The sequence below is a fragment of the Emys orbicularis genome, chromosome 2 (genome assembly GCF_028017835.1).
Source record: "Emys orbicularis isolate rEmyOrb1 chromosome 2, rEmyOrb1.hap1, whole genome shotgun sequence".
Classification (NCBI taxonomy): domain Eukaryota; kingdom Metazoa; phylum Chordata; order Testudines; family Emydidae; genus Emys; species Emys orbicularis.
The window spans coordinates 101,421,499-101,444,504 of record NC_088684.1 but is presented as its reverse complement, the minus strand read 5'-3'; the positions used below and the strand labels follow the sequence as shown (position 1 = coordinate 101,444,504).

The window sequence follows — 23,006 nt, the reverse complement described above, 5'->3', positions numbered from 1 at the left end:
AGTGGGGAGTTACAGTGCAGCACTTTGGTTGATGCTGCTATTCACATCCTCATAGTCCAAAATGCAGGGTAGTGGAGACACATTCTAAGTGCACCTTTACTTTAACACACTCAGATTCCACTAGCTCATAGGCTCTAAAATTTACTTCTGAAGTCAAGTCTACCAGTTAGCGTGATAGCCTATCAGTAGTTTGGCGTGTCATGTTTAACATTTTTATTCTAAGTCAACGTATGAAATATCAGCAATAGTTTAAGTAAACACAAACACATGTACATGTCTAGCAATAGTATTAAAGAAGAAACCATATTCACCATTATTTTAAATGGTACCTATGCATTCATTAGAATAACTTACATTACATTTTTGGGTTATGCTTAAATGTTATGCAAACATTATTTTTAAAATCTAGATGTTGTACAATATTTTATTCTTATAATTCAGATTAGAATAAATGTTACTGAGCATTTTATCTGAAAATTTATTAAACACTAAGGGCTTAGAAACTGTTTTGAGACGCCTGTGTCTGGGACCCAGGAGCACATACTTGCAGAATTTCCCTCTAAAGCTTCTATTTGCAGCTGTTCTTTATAAGCCTGTTCCTACAAGATTCTGAGCACACTCAGCTCCTCCTAGTGCCTTCAGTGGGAGCTGAAGGCTCTCCATATCTTGCTGAAGGCCACAATTGGTCTATTATGTACATATCTTCTTACCGCTACCAGAATAGGTACAGTTTGCCCTACGCCGCCCTTTTAATATGGAAATGTGTGGTTTTGCCTAACACGTAGAGTAGTTGTCATTTAAAGTCAACATCAACCTACAGCTAGCCATGGTGGTATCACACAGGTGTTTCCTGCTATAAGTACAGGGAAACAGCATGGCATCTTAAATATCACCATGGACTAACTGTATGTAAATGGTGAATTTTTAATCACAACCACTGCATTCTACCATTTCATTCTAGAGATCAGCCTTACACACTTTCCATTTTGGCCTTAGATAACTAAATACTGTTTTCTCAGAATTTGCGATAGTCCTTTGCTATTCTTATTATAGCCAAGGTGTACAGCAAATGTTGAGGTAATAGTATCAAGGTGGCCAAAAGGTTATTAAAGGCAACTATAGTACATGTAAAAGTAAAACACTTACTTTGCACATTTTTATGACTTGGGTGCAAATCCTGGAGTGTGTTAAGAAGTCCTTATTTTACAACATATGAACATAGACAATAAGTCAAAAGGAAATGGAAACTCCCTAGGGATGCTGTCCAAAAAAAAAAAAAAAGAAAAGAAAAGAAAAGTAGCCCCTATGGAGTCACTCGCCCTAACTCAGGATGTTGTTGCTGCTGAAACTACACAATGAATCCTTCTGCAGTTGGAATTTCAGATGCACTAATCCCTTACGGAGTGTTGTCTAATTATTTTATTATGCATAATAAATGTAAAATATTTATTTTAGTTTACATAATTATATTAAATATGCATGCTATTTATCCTGAGTCTTGTAAGACATCCTTCACAAGTGATGTATTTTTCAGAAAGGTGCATTTATGGAATTAATGGTGTTTTGCTGGTCTGGCTGTTTATTTTGTAAAGCTTGTAAAAAGTCTCTTATCTATTACCATAGAACATTTTGTCAACCCTCTGCATGCTGCCTTCCATTTTTTCCTGAGTACTGTGTGTAAAATGAAGAGTGGATTGTAAACTGTTCAGTGGGGCCCCAGAGGAATACATGTCATTTTCTTTAATTAAAGAACAGTGGTGACATACAGTAAGTTAATGTTAAACCTGTCATGAGATCTCATGGTCACAGTAAGTTATGGCAATGTGTGGTAAACACATCATAAGACTAATCCTACATTTCTCATGCACTCTAAATTCCCATAGACTTCAATGGTGTGCTAGAAAAGCAGGATCAGGCCTTATATGATCAATGACAAATTAACATAAATCTATTTTGCACTAAGATGTACATGTGCTTCTACAGTGAATGGATATTATTATATGTCTAAGAAATGGTGATAGTTATATGAAACAGTAAGTTCTAATGGGCTCAGACTTAAGCCAACTGGTTCAAATCTGGATAACCACAAGTAGGCTCCCAAATCTACATTTAGGCATAAAAGTGGCTTGATTTTCAAAAATGCTGAGCACCTGCAGCTCCCATTGATTTTACTGGGATTTGTGGGATCCCAGCACTTCTGAAAATCAGGCCATTAATATTTAGGTGCCTAAATATGGGGCCTTACTTTACGCAGACAGGTTTGAAAAGTTTGGCCTTAGGAAATAAAATCCACACTATTCAAAGTTTACGGACATAGACCCGTTTCAGCAAGTTCCAGGACTCCTTATTTTTCACTGTGCCACATAGAAAATGCAAATAATATTTTTGTCAGTAGAACTCCAATGTCATACAATTAAAAAAGTTTAGCCACATAACACTTCTCTCTTAAATGACATAAAAATCTAGGATAACGATTGCAGAAGTAATAGAGGAAAAGGGCCCTATGAGACCAATTCTGTACTATAAAATTATGGTGAACATTAATTAAGAATGAATAACTTTTTTGTATAATGGAGTATATTGATTTAATAATGGAAAAGACATATTGTGATTTGAGATCATAAATGCAGAGAAAAGCATATATATTTACATTTAAATAGACTGAAGGAGTCATTGGCTAAATTAATAGTTCAAACTTGAAAAATATATCCAGGCTGAAAAGACCAATTATATCTCTTTTTTGAAACACATCCAAAGGAGAATTGTTCATATTTTAAGATTTTTTCTTATTTCATAAATAATAATTATTCACACTATTGCCAGATACATAAAATTAGAAGATAATTTCTTTGCCACTGAGGTAATGTATTTTTGCATTATGAATTTAGAAATCTAAAAGTAAATATCACAAGGTCAAAATGCCAATGACTCCAAATGTAATATAACATACTGCACAATTTTGGAGCTACAGTCATAAACATAGCTTATATAAACAAATCAATCAAGTATATACAATCCAATGCAACACTTGTTTTCTTTTTGGGAATATAGATTTCATTACGAATTATATAATTTGTGTGATAAAATTCTGAAAGTAGTTTATTATTCACTTGGGCACACCACAGTCATTCAAGCCTTTCCCTAGTTAAGGATGGAATTTCCCTGCTGACTGTGAGTTATTGAGAATATTTTCTCCTTTCTATTCTATCCAGCCCAAACCAATCTTTTCCCCTAGATGTCTTATAGTCTATTCCACTTTAGTCTCTGTTGCTAATAAAAAAGACAAGCGATATGTGCTTATACAGTTGCAAAACAATCCACATTTTAATCACAACAGTTTCTAAATTCATATTTATTCTTTTATTAGCATCCTTTCATCCTAAAGCTTCTCAAACTGCCTTACAGAAGATGAGCTCTGTTGAGCTTAAAACCTGGTGTCTTTCACCAGCAGAAGTTGGTCCAATAAAAGATATTAACTCACCCAGCTTGTCTCTTATGGAATGCATGCAGAGATCATGTAATTCACCTCTGAAAGCAGATGTAAAAGAGTGCAAGCAACACTACTGTATTTCTACACACAAACTAAAGAATACTCCTCTCATTGAAATGAAAGTGATTACAATTAAAAAGTCTGCATTTGCCAAGAGTTACCACAAAATAGTATTTAAGGTAGTCCAGCAACGACCTAACCACTTGTTCTGGGGGAACTTAGAGTAGACTGGTAGGATACAATTACCAACATGAGAGTTTGAGCAGAACACATGAAGGTTAACATGTTTACAACTGCAAAAAGTTCTCTAATGCCTACAAATAGTTACAGCCTCAATTTCATGTTCTTCCAAAGGGTGGCGCCTACAATAACACATGCTGAGGTGTTGGTTTACAATTGAAGAGCACCACATGTTGAGTCCCAGCACAGGAGTGAGAGAACGAAGAGGAGGGCAATATGTTAGCCACTTTTAAAAAAAAAAAAGGAAAGGAAAGGAAAGAGGAAGATGGAGTGGGGAAAACATAGCTGCCAACAACCTTGGCTATTATCCCAGGACTGTGGAAGCTGGCAGGCAGATATAGAGATGCTGAACTCTAGGCACAGCGGTCCCACTCCTGGCTCCTTAGCAGCTTTGCAGGGTGCCTCTCTGCCTCTCAACTGCAGCAGCAACAGCTCTAATTTCTCATAAGGAATCTCCTGCTGGACAAGGAGTTGGTCACCTTGGCCCAGAAGGGAGCCGTGACAGAGGAGCTCTGAGATACTATAGTCATGGGACAATTATTTCCAAATAAACAAGGAAGTGGGGGCTGCCAGAGGGTTTTCTATGCACTCTGATGAATTTTAGGTTATTTTCTTTGTTCTGTCTCTTCTCTAAGAAAATAACTACAAACACACTAGAATACTTATAAAAACCTTCTATGTCCTGAGATCTCTAGAGTATTTGGAAAATTGTCCCTGGCCAGCAGTTTAGCCTCATTCACTACACATCTTATCGGACACAATATTTAAGACACCATGGCACCTTTCCCAAACCTGAAGTAGAGGTCTGTGTAGCTTGAAAACTTGTTTCTTTTACCAACAGAAGTTGATCCAATAAAAGATGTTACCTCATCCAACTTGTCTAGGCTCAACACAGCTACAACAACACTGCAATCAATATGTAAGATATGCATTTTGTGTCATGAGCAGTGAAAAAGGTAAAGCTCTAGAGGAGCTGTCCATTCGTTCACTGTGCACCCAGGGCCCAATCCCACAAACTCTTACATGAGCAACGAGAAGCACTCCCATTCACTGGTGATTTCAAATGAGTCTCATTAGATCACCAAAACGTTTCTCTTATTTCCTAGTTGAGGCCTACTCCTCTGAGTAGGGACTACTCATGAGAGTGAAGGTTTGCAAGATGAGGCCCCTTTTAAGGTGCATTGGGAATGGGACAGCATTCCTCAGGAGTCTTTACATCTTGCCATATTCACTGCAATCCTTGTAAGTCCTCACCTTCTATGTGCCTCTTTAAAGGTGAACATTCAGTGATGTAGAGCCCAACACAAATCCTGGCTTCACTGCCTGATCCAAAGCTCATTGAAGTCATTGGAAAGACTCCAATTTCCTTCAATGGTGCCCTCAGTTTGCACTTGTAAGGCAGAAACTGTATAGCTCCTAATGCATGCAGTACAGGAGCTTCCTAGTATCTACTTCATGCTGCGTGGGACAGGGCACTCTGGAAGTGTCTAACCTTTATTATATTTTTTCTTTTTTAAACACTAGGAAATGCCATTAAAAAAAGCTATGTTAAAAGAACATTATGGTTGTATGCTTAGCGCTCACAAGTCAAGAAATGCTGCAGAATTGCACTCACAAGTTTAACGTTCCTCTTGTGTATATGCACTGAGATAACTTTTAATGACATGATCACATACCCTTTCCCAAATATACTATCCATTTCTAAAACTTTGTAAGTTAATTCTCGTAAGCTGCATGTGAATGATTTTCGTGCACTCTTTGTATAGCATACACAGAATAGTACACAATGCTATAAGATGTCAAAAATCCAAAAATACAATCAAAGAGAAAGCATATATTACACTGCATTTGAAAAATAGTATATGACCATTTAATTAAGAACTGCATTGTAATGTATATAAGGCTTATGCGGTCAAGTTAAGCTTGCACAAATAACCTTAATTTATCTCTTTTCTTGACTTTTGCATGCTTAACAATGCAGCCATGATATTGTCAAAACAGGATGGCTTTTAGGGCAGTATCTTATGCGACTTTGCCACGCAGAATGCTATTCTTCCAACCTTGCCCGATCAACTAGCCTGGCAAGAAGGAAAAACAGTAGCAGAAACTTTAACTTTAACTAACTCCAGTTGCTTCCACTTTTAATATGTGTTTGATGAGTGCTCAGGCTGCTAAGCCTTTTGGGGTAGCTTTTCTTTCTTGGTGGAATGGCTGCAACTCAACCGAGAAAATTTTCAAAAGCAGAGTTGATTTGAAAAGGCAATGCAGATAAGTAGTCTCACCATGGAGAATTCTAATAAACACCAGAGCAGCTGTGAAACCAACATTCTGTATTAGCATTATAGTGTTACCACTAACAAGTTTCCCATCATTTGTTTTTCTTTCTAAAATAATATCTCAATACTATGAGACTAATTTTTAAGTTACCTCCTAATTTAATATGCGATTACTGCTGAACTGATGGAATTTTAATGGCAATATATTTTCACTGGTGACTTCAAATGAACTTCATAAGATCACCTTAACTTCTTTCATCACTTTATTATTAATGACTTGTTACCTGTAGTCACACCAGGGACATCTGTAGGGTTTTTCACCAGTATGGACACGCTTATGTCGTGTCAGATGTGACTGTGTTGTGGAAGCGAAATTACACTCATCACATCTGAATGGTTTCTCTCCTGAAAGAGGACAAGAAAATACAGGCATTAATCATTTTAACAGATAGAAAACTCCCTGAGCCAGATTTTCAGTTCATATGCAGCACAAGAGCAAATACAATCTGCAGTTTCAAATATAACAAACCTCTTCTTAATTACAAAATACTCCTGCAGTAACTCTCATTACAAGTTATCTACCTTACTTGCTGGTTGCTTCCTCATGTGGCACTAGAGCAGCCTGCCTGCCAGGGAGGAGGAAGTACTGCACTGGGCTCAGATGTGAAGCCCTTCTTCCTCCTTCCTGAAAGCGCACTACTAACAAGGGAGTCAGTATAGCGCTGCTTTATCGGACTCATCAATGCAACTTCCATCATGAAAAAGAGAGATAAGAAGGGATGGGGAACCAAAGGAGACAAGTATCAGAGGGGTAGCCGTGTTAGTCTGAATCTGTAAAAAGCAACAGAGGGTCCTGTGGCACCTTTAAGACTAACAGAAGTATTGGGAGCAAAGGAGACAAGGAAAAGAATAGCAAAATTATCAGCCTCATTTTATAGCTGGACTAACTAAGAAAAGTTAAGTCACTCAGTCATTGGAGTCAGTGCCAGAGCATGGGATTCTCTAGTTTTCCATCGTTTGCTTCAACCACAAGACTAGTCCATGCTACCCAGTTTCTCTTAGTGGGCAGAGGTCACACTGGCTGCTAAGATGCTAGCAGCTGACTTGAAGAGATCTTGAGGCAGCCTTAGCGCAGTTATCAGCAGCAGCCTAAGCAGCTCTGCGCACCACAGTTGTGAACCAATTTGGGAGGCACTTGAACACTGACGGACCTACAGCCACGGTTAGGAAAAATCAGTAGTGAATTTTCAAGTCTAGGGATCAGTTCACATTGTTCTTCATTTTTAAGGATTCCTTCTCAAAACAAAGAATAAAAAACATAACACACACAAAATCACTATTTTAAAATAACATTATTAAGGTGGAATGGTCAAGCATTCAAAAGTTAGGAACTGCCAGAATTAACGTTGCATTAATGTTGCAGAATTAATGTGCATGCATTATGGAAGTCTTTAAATTCATGATCACATGCCATTATTTCCATAGGACCCCAGCCTCATATACTGTACAGAATAGCAGTGCTCTCTTAATGAGCAGGTATTCAATATTTTGTTTTATTCTGGTTGTTCAATGTGGGCCCCTAGATCGTATTTACTGCACACTATTCAAACTCTGAAGACAGATTGATTAATTTCCTTGCGGGCTTTTCTGTGGTGCTCATCATTATAGTGAGTGCTTCACAAATATCAATTATCTTCACAAAACCTCTGTGAAACAAGGGGTTGGGGGTTTTAATTCCATTTGGATGGGGAACTGAGGCACAGAGAGACTAAAGTAAAAAGTTTCCACTAATTTTGGGTGCCCAAGTTGAGACAATTAAGACCTGATTTTTTTTCAGAGTACTTAGCATTATACAGCAATTTAATTCCCACTGACTTCAGATGCAGCTGTGACTTCTGCTAATCAGAGTCTGAAACTGAACACCTATAAAATGAGGAATACGCAATTAGTAAGCATCTCTGAAAAGCTGGGTTTAAGTGACTTGCCCAGCATCACAAAGGAACTCTGTGGCACTGTCAGAGATAGAAACCAATTCTCCAGGGTAGCATTTGACTGTCTTAATAATGAGACCATTCTTTCTCTTTGTGTAATCCTCTGCCTCTTTCATAATACACCTGGAGCTAGAGCAGGCTGGAAAACGTAAATCCCTCCTTGTGAAAAATTTTGCTTTTTTGAATTGTTTTTTGTCACAAACCATGATGAAAAGGCAAAAAATAAAATTTTCTTTAGCAGGATGAGGGTTCTGGAGAAAAAATTGTTTTGGGAGAATCAAAACAGAGTTTTTCAGCTTCCTGGCTGCTTGGCCAGAAGGTGCTGGTCAATTTCAGGCAGCAAGTGAAAAAGACAAGAGACTTCCAGCCTGGCTGGAGAGGCGGAGAGCCAGGGTGCTCAGCATCCCCACCTCTGGGGTCACAGCGACAGAGAGTAGGGATGTCCCGTATCTCCGGCCCTGCAGTTGGGGGAGTAGGCTGGAAGCTACTGAGGCAGAGTCATGGCACTCAGCCCCACCACCTCTTCTGGAAAGTTTTTGTCAGTTTCACTTTCCACCAGGCAGTTTCTTGCCCAGGCAGTTTTAGTCTCTCCCACCCAGGATCACTGTCCTGGTCCCAATTTACACCCAGACTCCCAGTCTCTCTCTTTCTCCTCCCTTCCCCCATCCCCTTGCCCAGCCAGTCCCAGCCAATGTGTTTCCCCTTCCCCCAACCTCCAATTGCCCTCCCACCCACATTGCCTGTCCCTGCGGGCTTCCAGTTCCAATCTCCCTCCCCAGGCTCTCCATCCAATCAAAGTCTCCTCTCCCACTGGCTCCATATCTCAGTCTCTATGCCCTGCTTCTTCCAGTTCCCCTCCCACACCAACACTCCTCTTCAGATATGTCTCCCGTCCTCCCTCACCTCGTTCCCCCCACCCCACAGGTACTCAGACCCAAACTGCTTCCAAGCCAGGTGCAGTCTCCCTCTTACCCCACCTCCCAGACCCAGTTTCCCTCTCCCCACACCACCAGCCTGCAATCCCAATCTCCCCCAGAAGGCTCCTTGTCCCAGTCCTACTCCCTGGTTGCCTGCTTACCCCACATCCAGCAGATCGGGCTCTTGTCCTTTCTGAATTCATATCAAGTAGCTTCTCCCTTCCTACTGCCTGGGCCCAGTCGGGGGTGGGGGAGTCACTAAGAGCACAGAAGAAACAGGCTCCCTGCTCTCAGTTCCAACCGTACCTGGCACAGCCTGCAGCAGCCCAGGCCTTCAATTGCAGAGAAAGTCCTGCTCAGCTCCAGGCTGGAGCATGCCCAGTGTGGATGGAATCTTTGGGGGAATTTCATTACTAAAATCTAAGAAGTCTCTACTGAGCATGTGCAAATGGCAATTTTTTCTAAGGTTTATAACTTGGCCAAATTTGGTCAGATTTTCATTGGGATAGCGAGAGGAACATCCCCTAACATAAAGGCCACCTTCTGCCAAATATCAAGTGCCTGCTCCAAAGCAGGGAGTGCAAAAAATGTTCACACTAAAGGATGCCAGAATTTTTTTAATGTGGACAAAGCAACATATTTTTTTCCTAGCCTCATTCTCAGAAACAACTAAACTGTTTTGGCTGCAATCTTAAAAAACTAGCCTGAGGCAGACACCTGGCATGGAAAATTTCAACCCAAACAGTTGAGGTTTGGCAAAGTTATAAGCATCTGAAAACAGGGTCTTAAAATGGGAAGTGTTAGACAATATTAATAATAGACGGTCATACCAGGCCCACATATATTTCCCAAATGAAAGATGGGATTAATCCTCATATTTCTAACAAACCAGGAGAAGCCCAGACTGTAGGCTTCTTAGGCTCTGAAAGACCGCTTTAGAGAAAGAAGATGGGAAACCTGCATGGGGACTGGGGAAAAGCAGGCAAAGGAGAGGTAGCTTCAAGACTTAGAACAATTGCTACTAGTAGCTATTGGAGAGAATTTCAGCTACAATTTTTCAGCTCCTGTTCCCTGGCCAGGGGAGTGAGGGAAACCCAGGATTGTGCCGGACAGATTGGGACAGCTGGCAAATATGCCTTTCCTGCTCCAAACGAGACTTTCCTGACAGATACCCAATCTCTTCTTCTCTGAAGAAAGTGATTCTTCCAACTGTTTGACTGACAGTGGCTTCTTTTCCAATTAAACTCTCTGGGATACTTAGCACTATTTCGAACTGAATATTCTTTTGTTTTGTGTTCTTGAAGTGAAAATCCTGTGCCAACTCCTCGTTTGTTTTCTCTTAGAGGATTAAAGAAGATAGTAATATTTCTGAAACCTAAGTAACACAGCTCAAGTATTATAGAGAAGGGTCTTCCTTCCTTCCTTTTAGCAGTTTTCATTTAATATACATTTGAACCTTATTAAACTGCACCTTTGTAAACTGGAAACCAGCAAATCTGCACTGAAAATGATTTTCTGGTTTGCAGTCCATTTCAACACATATCAGGAAAGTTCTGCTGCTATGCTGAGGCAGAGCCAGTGAGGCTGACAGATCAGTGATGTTCCACTGTAGCTAGTAGAGTTTGGAAATTCCATCATGACCAAAAGAAAAATGAATAATCCTCACCCACCGCATGAGGAAGTTTCTCCTTAGGAAATCCTTGTGGCTAAGTGTCCCTGTCAGACAGAGTATGTGTAAATTTCACTTGACAGAAAATATATCACAGCAACACAAAACAAAAGGCCAAATGAACTGGGGAAAACTGACTGCCTAACATTCTCAGTAGCTCTTAGAGGCTGCACCAAGGGGAAAAATATTTATGTATGAAACCAAGTCAATAAGAAAACTTTTTGGTTCACTTGATAGATAAGCTTGTCTCAACCAAAACCAGAACATCCCATGCTAAAGTGATAGGGAGACAAAAAGAAGCCCAAATTGCTTTTTCCACAGCCCGGGCCAAGGAAGAAGTACTGCTGCTCCCTCCCAACCATTCCCCCCATGCTTGCTCCAACTGCTTCTGCTGCTTCTTCAATAACTTTCCCTCCTAACTGCCTGGTCCCTTCCTCATCCATCTCCCCACAACTGCTTCCACTCTCCTCCTGATATCTAATATTCCCACTCCCAATCCGTGCTTCCCTCAAGTGCCTATGCCCGTTCTCACACACCTCCAGGTCAGTTTCCACTATCTCCATACTGCTTACTCCATTTCATATCTGTCCTTCATACCTCCGCAACAGCTCTAAACTTTGCAGCACAATTCCCTGTTTGCTGTGGCAGAATACAGGGAATGAACACCTACCGAGTTCCTGGGGGTGGGCGGGCGCAAGCAGATTAGGGGGAAGAGTGAATAAACCCAGGACTCAAATAATTTCGGGGGACAACTAATAAAAAAAAAAAAAACAGGAACAGGAGTGAGGTCAGAGGGCCACAAACAAGGAACTGGAAGGAGACACCAAGCAGACAACGCTGGACTGTGCCACTGCTCCTCAAAGGTGTGTAGGGAGCCAGTGGACACAGCCTAGAGGAACTTTGCCTGGATGCGTGATCGTAGGGAGGAACAGAAATGGTCCCACAGTCGTAGAGCACCTCCCCATCCAGCATCCTCCTCCTGGTTTTACAGATGGACACTTTGACTAGTGCCAGGAGGAGGTTGACGAGGAGGTCTCATGACTTTGTGGGGCCATGGATAGGGTGTGACTAAATCAGGAGATGCAGGGGAAAGTGCGGCCAGACCCTGGGGAGAAGGTTCTGGCGGAGCCTGAAAAGGGGATGCAACCTGGAACACTTGAGATAGATGTTCGCCAAGGTCTCCCTCATCCTACAGAAGGGGCAGCTATTGGGGAAGGGGTGAACCGCGCCAGGTACACACCTGTGCTCACAGCTGCATGAAGGAGCCACCAACTAACATCCTGGGCAGGCCGGGGGGGCCAAGGTGGAATACAGGCTGGCCCACCGGGGTTCCTCACCCTCCACAGATGGTAGGAGGGCCTGCCACTTGGCATCGGGACAGGACACGAGGGTGAGGAAGTGAAAGGTATGGAGCACAAACTTGTATAGATGTCCTGGGTGTGGTTCGGAAATGAACTGGCTGCAGATTGCACAGCCAGCTCGGGTTGCAGAAGGGAGGGGGCTGGGGTGGCTCACGGGGCAGGGGTCCCAATAACAAGGTTCAGATGGCCAGGGGTGAGTGGGGAGTACCCTCCCACAGGACCCGCTCAAGGAAAGCCTGAGAGGCGGGCGATAAGGCTGCCCGCACTTCCTGGAGTACATGCTGGGAAGTAGGAGGGGTGGAGAGTCTCATGAGCTGGCTGAGCACCAGGGGATCCACCCACTCCCTCTGGCTGTAGTCCAGGAGGTCTCTGATTCTGGTGATGCCTGCCAGGACCAACTTCCGGTGCACCGTGGGGGACTCTGCACACCAAGCTGGGGGTTGTATGGCAGGGGCTCCCTGAGGAGATCTGCCCCCTTGGCAGCAGCCACAGACCTGGTCGCCGAAACGAGCTTCTAGGTCTGGAGACGGTCCAGGTAGAAGACCGGCAGCTGGTAGAGGTCTCAAGGAAAACTCCTTGGATGGAGATAACATAGCTGCTGGTCATTTTGGAGCCCTTGGAGAGCAGGGAATGAACAGGTAAGCCTGCATTCTGACCACTCAGACACCAGTTAGTTCCCCTGGAGAAAGCCAACTGAGGTAATTAGCTAATTGGCCTGGCCAATCAGTCCAGACGGACAAAGAAACAAAGGAAGGACGTGTCAGGGGAGAAAGAGGAACAGGGCTTGCTGAGCCCAGTCTCACAGAGGCCTCAGTGAAGGGAGACCTCTGCTCCTGTCAGGTTTTGAGAAGGGGGATGGAAGCACAGGGGATGTTGTAAATAGACTCTTGCACAGGTACTGTAGTGGTGATGGTGAAGGGAACTCAAATAAATGGCTCTGTGAATGCACAACTATTGGAGTCTGTGGCAAGAAGACAGGAGCGAAGGTGTGCCCTCCTACAAGCAGCACTGGATTTTATGGCAAATTTAAGCAACCCCCTGAAATTCATGGAAGTCACAACTAGAGTTTTCAGTTATAATCCTTATACATCTCTGGTAGACTCAGTTTCCAATTTGCTGCAGAAATGGCGCAGAATGATGTGCAACAGGGAGTACCCAGCACTCTGCTATAAGTGCAGTTACAATGGAGGATGGGTTTATCACTTTGTATCCGAAATACTGCTGTTCAGACTGTTCAGGCAGGAGGGAATTTTGATGATGTGAGGTTTGCCCCTTAAACCTTAGAAAAAGTTTACCATTCTTTGTCATTGCTAGGACCACTAGAAAGTTTTACAGAATTTTAGCTTTAAAATAGTGAGGGGAAATTTGGGAAAGGTTTTTGTTTTGGCTACACATTTGGAGACTGAAAAGGTCAATATACTCAGAATACTTCCCACCCCATGCAAAGAAACTACTCTCCTCTTCCTCACCTCTAGCTTTAATAACTACAACCTCCAGAAAAGCCTGAGAAATGAGATGATTGCCCAGGAAAGCCTGAAAGGTGATCAAACACAGGGTCTATCTAATCAAGGGAGAAAGTCAGAAGAACACATCTCTGTTAGCCCTCTCTTGCTTAAACCAAAGGCCTGTAAGCTCCAGTACTTTGTCTAATCACAACTGTCAATGTGTCACGCAGGAAAAGAGATGAGTTTTTCAGGTAGCCAGAGTCCAAACTACTTCTAAACTGAGTATCAGTTAGCCATTTAAGACACTCAGCATGGAAAACTTCAGCATAAATGATTAAAGTTTGGCAAATTTATAAGTAAATGAAAACAGGGTCTTATAAGGGGAAGTGTCAGGCAGCCTTAATAATAGGCAGTGCTACCAACCTCACCTATAATAACCTTCTCTCTGGTTTTCCGCACTGCTCAGCTCTCCTCATTTCACTCTATTCAAAATTCTCTTCCTATCCTGCAACTCTGTCAGTTCTCCTTACGTTTCTTGATTGGCTTAATCTTCAAGCCTCTATATGTGATCTTGTCCCACCTAAATCTCAGCTTTCATTTCCTCCTCCCACTCCTTACACTCTTCCTAATCCTTTCATCGTCTACTCCATGTCTTTCTCCCACTCTCAGCTTACGTCTAAAATAGTCCCCTTCTTCTTATTCTCTAAGTGTTCTCTCTCCTATCATCTTCTGTTCACAAACAACATTTAAATGCTCCCTTTCCTAAATACGTGTTGTTCTTCATACTGTGTCTCTTTTGACTGTAAGCATTTTGGGATGCAGAACATACCTTTCTGCACTCATAAACTGCATTGTAAATTTATGATAATAGATAAGCATTGTAATAATTACTAAAATAATACAATAATAATAAATAGTGAGGGCATGATTATTAAGAATGCTTAAATTATTTTTTGTTTACAGACTACACACAGTACTTATGGGCATGGGAGTATGCTGTTGCTGATCCAGTTTTGATGTGAATGAACTTCAAAATTTTTAAATGCTATTATGGAAGCGTCTTTAACAACACATACATAGTGTTAACAGGGTGGAAAAGGTCTCATCCCTATCATCTCTACAGAAAGTCCTATTTTTTTGTCCTAGATGTCTCCTGTGGAGGGCTCAGCGGTGCAAACAGAGCCCTAAATAATTACTATATACCATATATTTTAAAGTTCTGTTTATCAAATTATCATGTTTGAAACAAGTGGAAAACCCAAACTATGGTCTGCTGGCTACTCCTCCTAATTTCCAGCTACTTCTACAGTTGATCAGGCTTTTCACTGTGAAGAGGAGCCCAAAGGCCTGAAAAAACAGCTTGAAACAGAGACAGCCTATTTGCCTCTAGTAGATGCTCACTGTTACATACGAAGAACTGAGAAAACAAGAATCATCCCTTATTGTATAAAAGATATCCAAAAATTTCATACATACTTTCCTAACACATTTTTCCATAAGAGAAATCGCAGTCAAATAACAGAGCTGTTATTTGACTGCAAACTGTGATTGTGATGGGGACGCATGGTCTGTGTGTTCATAAATGGGAGAGGAAAAAGGCCATGAGACAATCCTTCTCGTAAAATATGGTCCACAGTATAAGAAAGTTTAAGACACCTGGATTTCAACCCTTATCTAACACTGAAAGTCTGCTGTAATTAAGTTTCACACTCTTCTACTGGCTTAAATGGAAAGGAAAAATAACACATACCCATCCAAAAATTTCACCCCCCTTCTTAATAACCATTTAATGAAACAGCACAACACTTATTGTGCTATACTTTACATAGAATTCCATTTTTTTTTTTTAGCTTGGGTGTGGGAAGAGGCTACATTATACATTTGATTCGGACAATGCCAAGTAATGTAACTGCACATTAAAGTCAAAGAGCAGTTCACATGAGAAATAGAAACACAAAGTGAGTCACTCATCTGGATAAAATACATACATTATTAAATTTTGTTTCTTTATTACATTGACCTATAAATGTCTTGAGAAGTACAAGATTGAAATGAGCGAATGGAACTGATCATATGAACAGTGATCTATGTGAAAAGTGTAAGTCACCATCTTCAAAAATTCATGAAAACATTTGAACAAAGACACAAATTGCTTAGGCATTGCAGAAAGTTCAGGAGCTGCCATAAACAATAAGTGTGCCATCCCCAATTACTCTACTACGGTAGTGTACTTTACTGAAATTACAAACGTAACGTATGGAAATCAGGGCTGTCAATTAATCACAGTTAATGCATGCAATTAACGCAAAACAAATTAGCTAGATTAAAAAAATAGTCCACTCAGTCCTACTTCTTGTTCAGCCAATCCCTAAGACAAACAAGTTTGTTTACATTTATGGGAGATAATGCTGCCCACTCCTTTTTTACAATGTCACCTGAAAGTGAGAACAGGCATTCACATGGCACTGTTGTAGCCAGTGTTACAAAGTATTTACATGCCAGATATGCTAAATATTCATATGCCCCTTCATGCTTTGACTTGTAAGCTCTAAAGTTTTATATTGTTTTGTTTTAGAATGCAGTTATGTAAAAAAATTTAAAAATCTACATTTGTAAGTTGCACTTTCATGATAAAGAGATTGCACTACAGTTCTTTTATGAGGTAAATTGAAAAACTATTTCTTTTGTTTATCTTTTTACAGTGTGAAATTTTTAATGAAAATAATAATATAAAGTGAGCACTGTACACTTTGTATTTTGTGCTGTAATTGAAATAAATATATTTGAAAATGTAGACAAACATCCAAAAATATTTATAATAAATTGAAATTGGTATTCTTTTATTGTTTAACAGTGTAATTAAAACTGCAATTAATCGCGACTATTTTTTTTTAATCTCGGGATTAATTGTGATTTTTTTTAATTGACAGCCCTAATGGAAACTAATTTTATACGCAGTCTGTCACTAAAAGTTGTAATATCACTTTCATGTTTCCCTTGGGGATAGATTCTCTCAACTGCACAAAGTGTGAGTAAACAGCATTGGCTCGGGGGAATCCATGACAATTGGTGGGCTGGAAACCTCCCCTCCAACTCATGGAGTAGCAGCAGCGTTACTTCATAGACATTACTGCAACCCAGTGAAGTGGGCTGTATTTACCACACTAAATCAGTGTCCTGCTTTGTGTCAGCCAGCAAAAGCTGTTTAAGGACACTGACTTGGCTTTTTGACCCAGTTTCTGATAACACATAAAATGTATTTCTTTGTTCCACAAGCACCAATAAGTGTTCAACAAGGATGGAGGCATCATTCTAAAAAGGTCTCTTTATAATGGAAAAGACTATGGCTTGAACTTCAGAGATACTGAGCACCTGTAGTTCTCATTGCCTTTAGCCAGAAGTGGGGGTGCTCAGCACTTCCAAAAAATGAGGCCATTAGTTTTTATGTAGCTGATGAAACACATTATAGAACTTTGTATGCTAATCCATTGTAGAACTGCTGGAAAAGTTCTTAGTGGACCGCCAGACATCCCCTTATTAAGTCAAGGTCAGTGAAAGCCGTAGTCCATTCTACATTCAAAGACCATACTGTACAGAGAAGCAGTATACTTACTAACTAGATACTTTTTTTTACCATAGAATAGAGATGTCAACCAACAAATCACAGGTTGCATCCTTCTTTAGTAAGAAAATGATACCATTTCTGGGTCGAATTTTTCCCCTCTCTAAGTACTAACACACATGGTACTGTGCAACTGAGCATATCTATGTCAAACAGGTGTGTGTGGCAATGCACCATGCTAGTGAAAGTGGAAAGCATACATTTACCACCTCTTAAGATTAATTATATTTCTTTCCTCTTTAACATGAACATATTTTTTTATTCCCTTCTCTTTCTCATTTTAAAAATATAAACAATTCTGTGATCAGTAGCATCCTCTGTTTGCCAAACTGACTTCTGAGGAAGATGTTTTGTCCTCTGAGTGACAAAGGGCCAGAATCCTATATTCATGTTGAGTAGTACTTTCCTCTGCAAATAATTCCAGTGAAGAAAATGGCACTATTTGAAGAGCCAGGTATTTCTCAGTGTAAGTGCACAGTTTGGCCCAATTCTGTTCCCAAGAGGAGGAATAGAATAAGAAGCATCAGAAGCAAGAGAATGAAGGGCTAAGTGATAAGGCACACTCAGGTCCGAGAACCAGTCCTCCTCTGTGTCAGGTATCTGTCAGATATTCTGAACATTCCTCCTGGATGCCAAGACACCTTATGCCTGGAGGCTGGGAGAACGCGAAGCTTATTAAAGTGGTCAAGACACCTCAACTACATGTGAGTATTTGCTCCTTTGCCCTTGAATCAAGGGTCTCTGACAGGTGATCAAAATAAATCTTGGATAGGGAGATGTTTTGTATCACCCTCTGAGACACTTTGTATTACAGCAGGGAATTATTTAAGCCATGTAGACCATATTTGATTCCAATCCCTTTCAAACCTTATTGTAATTTTCGTGGGCATTCTCTGTGCAGAGAAAACGGTGTCCAACAGGGATGCACAAGAGAAATATAGATACAAAGAGTGGTGCATGTGGCTAAGCACTGAGATAAAGCTGTGCAATGGATAAGAATATTGTGGAACCTGCATAAGTAAAAAGAACACCAACAAAAGGCATATTGTGCCTTTTTACTTTGAAACAAATAGAAGACACAGATAATTTTTCTGCTAAAGAATCATCTCCGATTGTTTGTGCCACAGAGGCAGATAAATGCCAAAAAGATAGATCCTTCTGTCTCTGAGATACTGTCCTGTATAGTATAAAGTTAATAGCAAAGTAATAACGAGCCTCCAGTCCTGACATAAAATATAAACTTATGCCTGCTGGATGCAAGCTTCATGATCTATAACCTCAAATGCCTGAGATCATAGCAGGGAAGTCTCCACCAGGGTGGCATGAGGAGGGCAGATGCCATCCAGCAAATAAATTGCATTAAAAGTGTTTCACTGGGAGCAAACCTGTTTATAATGGCCAATATTTTCAACCTAACTTTAAGCATCTAAATATATATTAGGGCACAGATTTTCAGTGAAGTTGAGTACCTAAAACTCTCCCTGAAATCACTGAAAGCTGCTAATGGTCAAGATGTCTGAAAATCAGGATATTTTTATTTAGTTCCCTAAAGACAGATTCAGGTGCCTACCTTTAGGCATCTATGGTAGGAAAGTTTGGCTAATGTGTTTAGCCATCATAATGTAATAAATCTATTACAAATAACTTAAGAGAAGGTTATGGTTGCATGGTTGAGTACTCAAAACTCAATACATTAAAAAGTTTATGTTGCATGTGCAGCACTAGCTCTTCCTCTTGTGTGTATACATTAGTCTATAGGACCAGACCCTGAGCTGACTTAAACTGATGCAGCTCCATTGACTTAAACTTTGTCCATTGACTTCAACAGAGCTACACAAATGTACAACCTCTGAGGGTCTGGACTAATGTTTTAGTTTCTTGATCATATACTACTTCTCTAAAAACATAATGTAATGACATACCTTTTTTCTGTAGCTCGGGATAAATATGTGTAGAATTTGTAAAATATTTTCTGTTAGTCTTTATATACAATACTTTCAGTATTATACTGGTCAGATATATCTTCATTAACTTAGGAACTCGATATAATACCTTTTCTATGCCTATCAATACTTTTATCAGCACCCAGATACTACATATTTTGCAGAATGCATAATGAAGAAAATGAGGCAGCTAACTATGAAGGTAACTTTAGCTGTATATTTGGTCTGTAAGTGGTCTATATGCTAGCTCTATTACTGAAGTACTGTTACATATTTCATATAAATGAATTTAATGAACTCTGTGCAACAAACACAGAGTATTACACAATACTGTAAGATACTACATAACTGTAGCAAAGGTTGCAAAAATATGTATGCTATTATCTTGCATTATTTGAGAAATAGTATCTGCATTCACACAAGAGGCAAAGTTAAGGATGGTAATGCAGTTTCCCCCCCCCCAGCTTTCCTCTTCTAAAATTACTGAATTGTTTCTGCTTATACTATTTTTATATATAAAAACAATATATATAATGTTCAAGAAGAGATCAGGCTTGGTAAATTCCAGCCCAATCAGAGAACATTTTATAAAGTTATCAGGAAATGAGAATCGGGAGTTAGAATGGAAGCACATGACTTTAACTACAGCAGTTACTACACTCCTGCTAAAATTTAGATGCACTGACATAGTGACACATTGATAGAATACAGTGTAAAATTTTCTAAATGCATCATCTTAAATACTTTAAATATATAAACATCCTGTAGTAAGTGGGAAATGAATGAGGCAGTACCTCTCACATATGTAAATTTTTTGCTATCACAGAAGTTAATTCCCAGAAATGACAACCCCATTGACTTCAGTGAAAATGAATAGTTGTGACTAGGTGAGAACTTGGCCTTGTACATTCATCTTTATAACAAATTTACTTCATGATGTTGGCAGTCAATCTCTGAAAACCCCACCCTTGTGTGAACATCGCACTTCCCTCCAACCAGACTTGGTTGAATAATCTGACATCGTGGCTGTGAGTATAAGGCTTCAGGATCTCCAGGAAAGCAGAGTAAGTGCTATCAGAGAAATTCTGCTCTAAGACAGTGAATGTCCTGAATCGGATTATTCTACACAGTGCCACAATACAAAATCCATGGAAAATTCACAATGCAACCATTAGAACCATACATTCGTTAGCAATTTCTGTCCAGTGTACATTCGACAATAGTGACTTAACCACACACTATTATTCTTGATGATATTATATTATCCTCATGCAAGTCACTAATATAAAAATTACAGTGGTTTAAACAGTGATGCTTCTGCATCTGTTTGAACAAAACCTACTCAAATAATCAAACACAATGAACTACTAAAAAGCACAATTAAGGTAAAATGTATTAATAAATGTTTAAAACTTATACTTTTTTTTAAGTCTTCTGAAGCAGAGACCCAATTTAATTTTATCTGATATTAAATTTTTATAACCAGGTGGTATGAAAGCTTTACCAGTTTGAAAGCGAAATCCTGCTTCACATGCAAGCCTTGTGGTATCTCTTTAAGTTGCATCTATTAATTACAAACCATCTTAAAATTGCAAAAGGGCAACTGAAACAACACTGGCTTTGAACTATGTCTCAGTCCAAAATAATGGATTCATCTTAATATGATCTCTAATTTTCACTCAGGGACCCTCCGGCAGATTCTTGCAAAAGCTTCAGGCAGTGTGTAATCTATTTGGGCCTTTAAAAAAAAGTCGTCAGTGTACTTAGCATTAATTTAAAAAAGACACCTGATCTTTACAATTTTATCTTGCTTTAAAATTGAAATGAAGATTACTCAAACTCATAGCTAATAGCATTTGATATACAGCCTGGGCGTAGAGATTTTACAAAAATGAAAAAGAGAAAGCAAACAATGAACCAATATATTATTTGTGCTGTAATGTGCTATTTGACTTGCTTTATTCCCCAGTCTGGATGATACTCCCTTGCTATAGAGAATATACCAAAGGGTAAAGACAGCTTTACCGACCTGTGTGCTGCCTCCGATGCTTAGTGAGGGCATGACGTGTCCCGCCGGCAAAGCCACAAAGGTCACACAGGAACGACTTCTCGCCTGTTGCAACAATAAACAGATGAGGGACTGCGGAGGTCACAGATCATTAAAACATATCTATCAAGGCTTTCAGGGTTACTAATTCCTCCAATCAAATGTTTCCATGTAAATATGTCAAATGGGAATGAAATTACCACTGCGGTTTATTGACTGTGATAAAATCTGAAAAGCACCACTGAACATAATTACATACTTGTCAGACCCATAAAAATTAGCTTTATTATCAATGGAATGGTTTTGTACAACTTCATTTCTGTTAGATGTCTTCCAGATGGGGCTGCTTTATGCACTTGAACAGTTTTTATGCATATCCTGATTTTTTACAATTCCCATACATCTGGCCTTTCTGTGCTGAGTAAAGATTGCCTGGAAAAGTTAATATACTGTATATATGATTCTGCTTAAATAAAATATATTGAATTTACTAATAAATTAAGGATAGTGAGAAATTTTAACTGACTTGATCATGGTCTTCTTTAGTAACCTTATGTTTAATAAAATGAATTAAATTATTTTTTTGACTATATTGAAGAGCCCAGGCAACAATAAAAGCCATATTATTCAGTACCAGTGGCAATTCAGTACTGTTTATGTTTCTAAAACTTTCATGACATAAAGAAAACAAGTCTGGGGATTACTACAGAAATTGCAGTAGAACTCATATTGTTCATCTTTAATGATATTTCTTCATTCCAAACCTCCGGAACAATTAGAGAGAGATTTGGCAGGCTCACTACTTGTAAAAAGTGTGTAAATGCTCATTTTTTAGTATTTTTATTCCAGCTAAAATTTTGCCCCATTGTCTATAAAAACAATCTATCATTTCACAGTAGCCTTTTTACACAGTAAGTACTAGCATACTAGGCAGTTTCATCCCATAAGACCGATTGAGAAGGGCATGATGGAATAATAACTTTAACCTTGGACAGATCCTGTGCAATTATAAAATAGCTTTAAAAACAAATTAGTCACTTTACTAATTTGGAACCAAATTGTACCCACCCACGGAAATGCCAAGGAGAAAGCATTAGAAGAGTCAGGACACTGCATGTGGGGAATCTAACAGAGTTTCCTTAAAATTCTCCCAATGGAAAGAGGATTTAGGCTCCTCAAAGGATTAGAAGGGGTGCTGTCTCCCAACTCAACTGAGACCTACAGTATTCAGAGAAGTCTAGCCCAGTCCTGAGGGGTCAGACCCTCCAGGCTGCTTTTCTGGCTCCTTTTACCCCTGGTAGCCATCTACATTAGTACCTGTGCAAAACATTCCATTCAGGAGAGGTACAGAGCCTGAATTCATGTTGCTTTGATAGCATTAATATAAGTGAGATACTTTTTGGGATATCCACTGTCTATGGAGAGAAGAATGCCACAAACAAGAGCTCCTATCCCTCCCCCTCCAGCATGGCAAAAACCCTATGGGAATTCCAAGCCCATGGAGCATCGAGAGAGGGGATTCCACATAGTAGCAGCGAGCTGACCCCTCGACAGAAATGTGAGGCCCTGGTATATCACATTGGCTTGGGTCCTACCCCTCTCCAATTTCACTTTATTTACACAGATGTTACAGAGGTTTTGGGGGCTCCCCTGAGCTCAGGGCCCCAGTACAATTGTTCCCTCTGTCCCCTACTCTCATCAGCTCTGTGGATGATTTTATGGTAGCAGCACTCTCCTTTTCCTTATCCCCTAACCAAATATACCTGATGTGAGATACCTGAGCTCTCGATCTGGAGAAAATTATCAAGCTCTTGGAATGATTCAGGCTAAATTTCAAAAGTGGCCTCAAACTTATCACTACAGTGTGTGCACAAAAACATTGACCTGTACAAGGTACCTCAGTGTCTAAAATGGAGCTTGGACAGGCAAATCCATATATTATGGCACTCAAAAACATAAGCAGCAACATTTTACACACAAATTTAGACTTGCAACTGTAAGGTTC

General features: G+C 39.9%; 1 protein-coding gene across 1 annotated transcript in view; it reads right to left on the bottom strand.

Moving 5' to 3' along the window:
- The window catches only part of ZNF407 (zinc finger protein 407), a 445,265-nt gene that overhangs the window by 161,144 nt on the left and 261,115 nt on the right, over positions 1–23,006 (bottom strand). Inside the window, exons 6-7 of the mRNA XM_065398752.1 lie at positions 20,984–21,067; positions 6,291–6,411 (exon numbers count right to left, since the gene is read on the bottom strand). Of these exons, the coding sequence (XP_065254824.1) occupies positions 6,291–6,411; positions 20,984–21,067 (205 nt within the window). The remainder of the gene's footprint in view (positions 1–6,290; positions 6,412–20,983; positions 21,068–23,006) is intronic.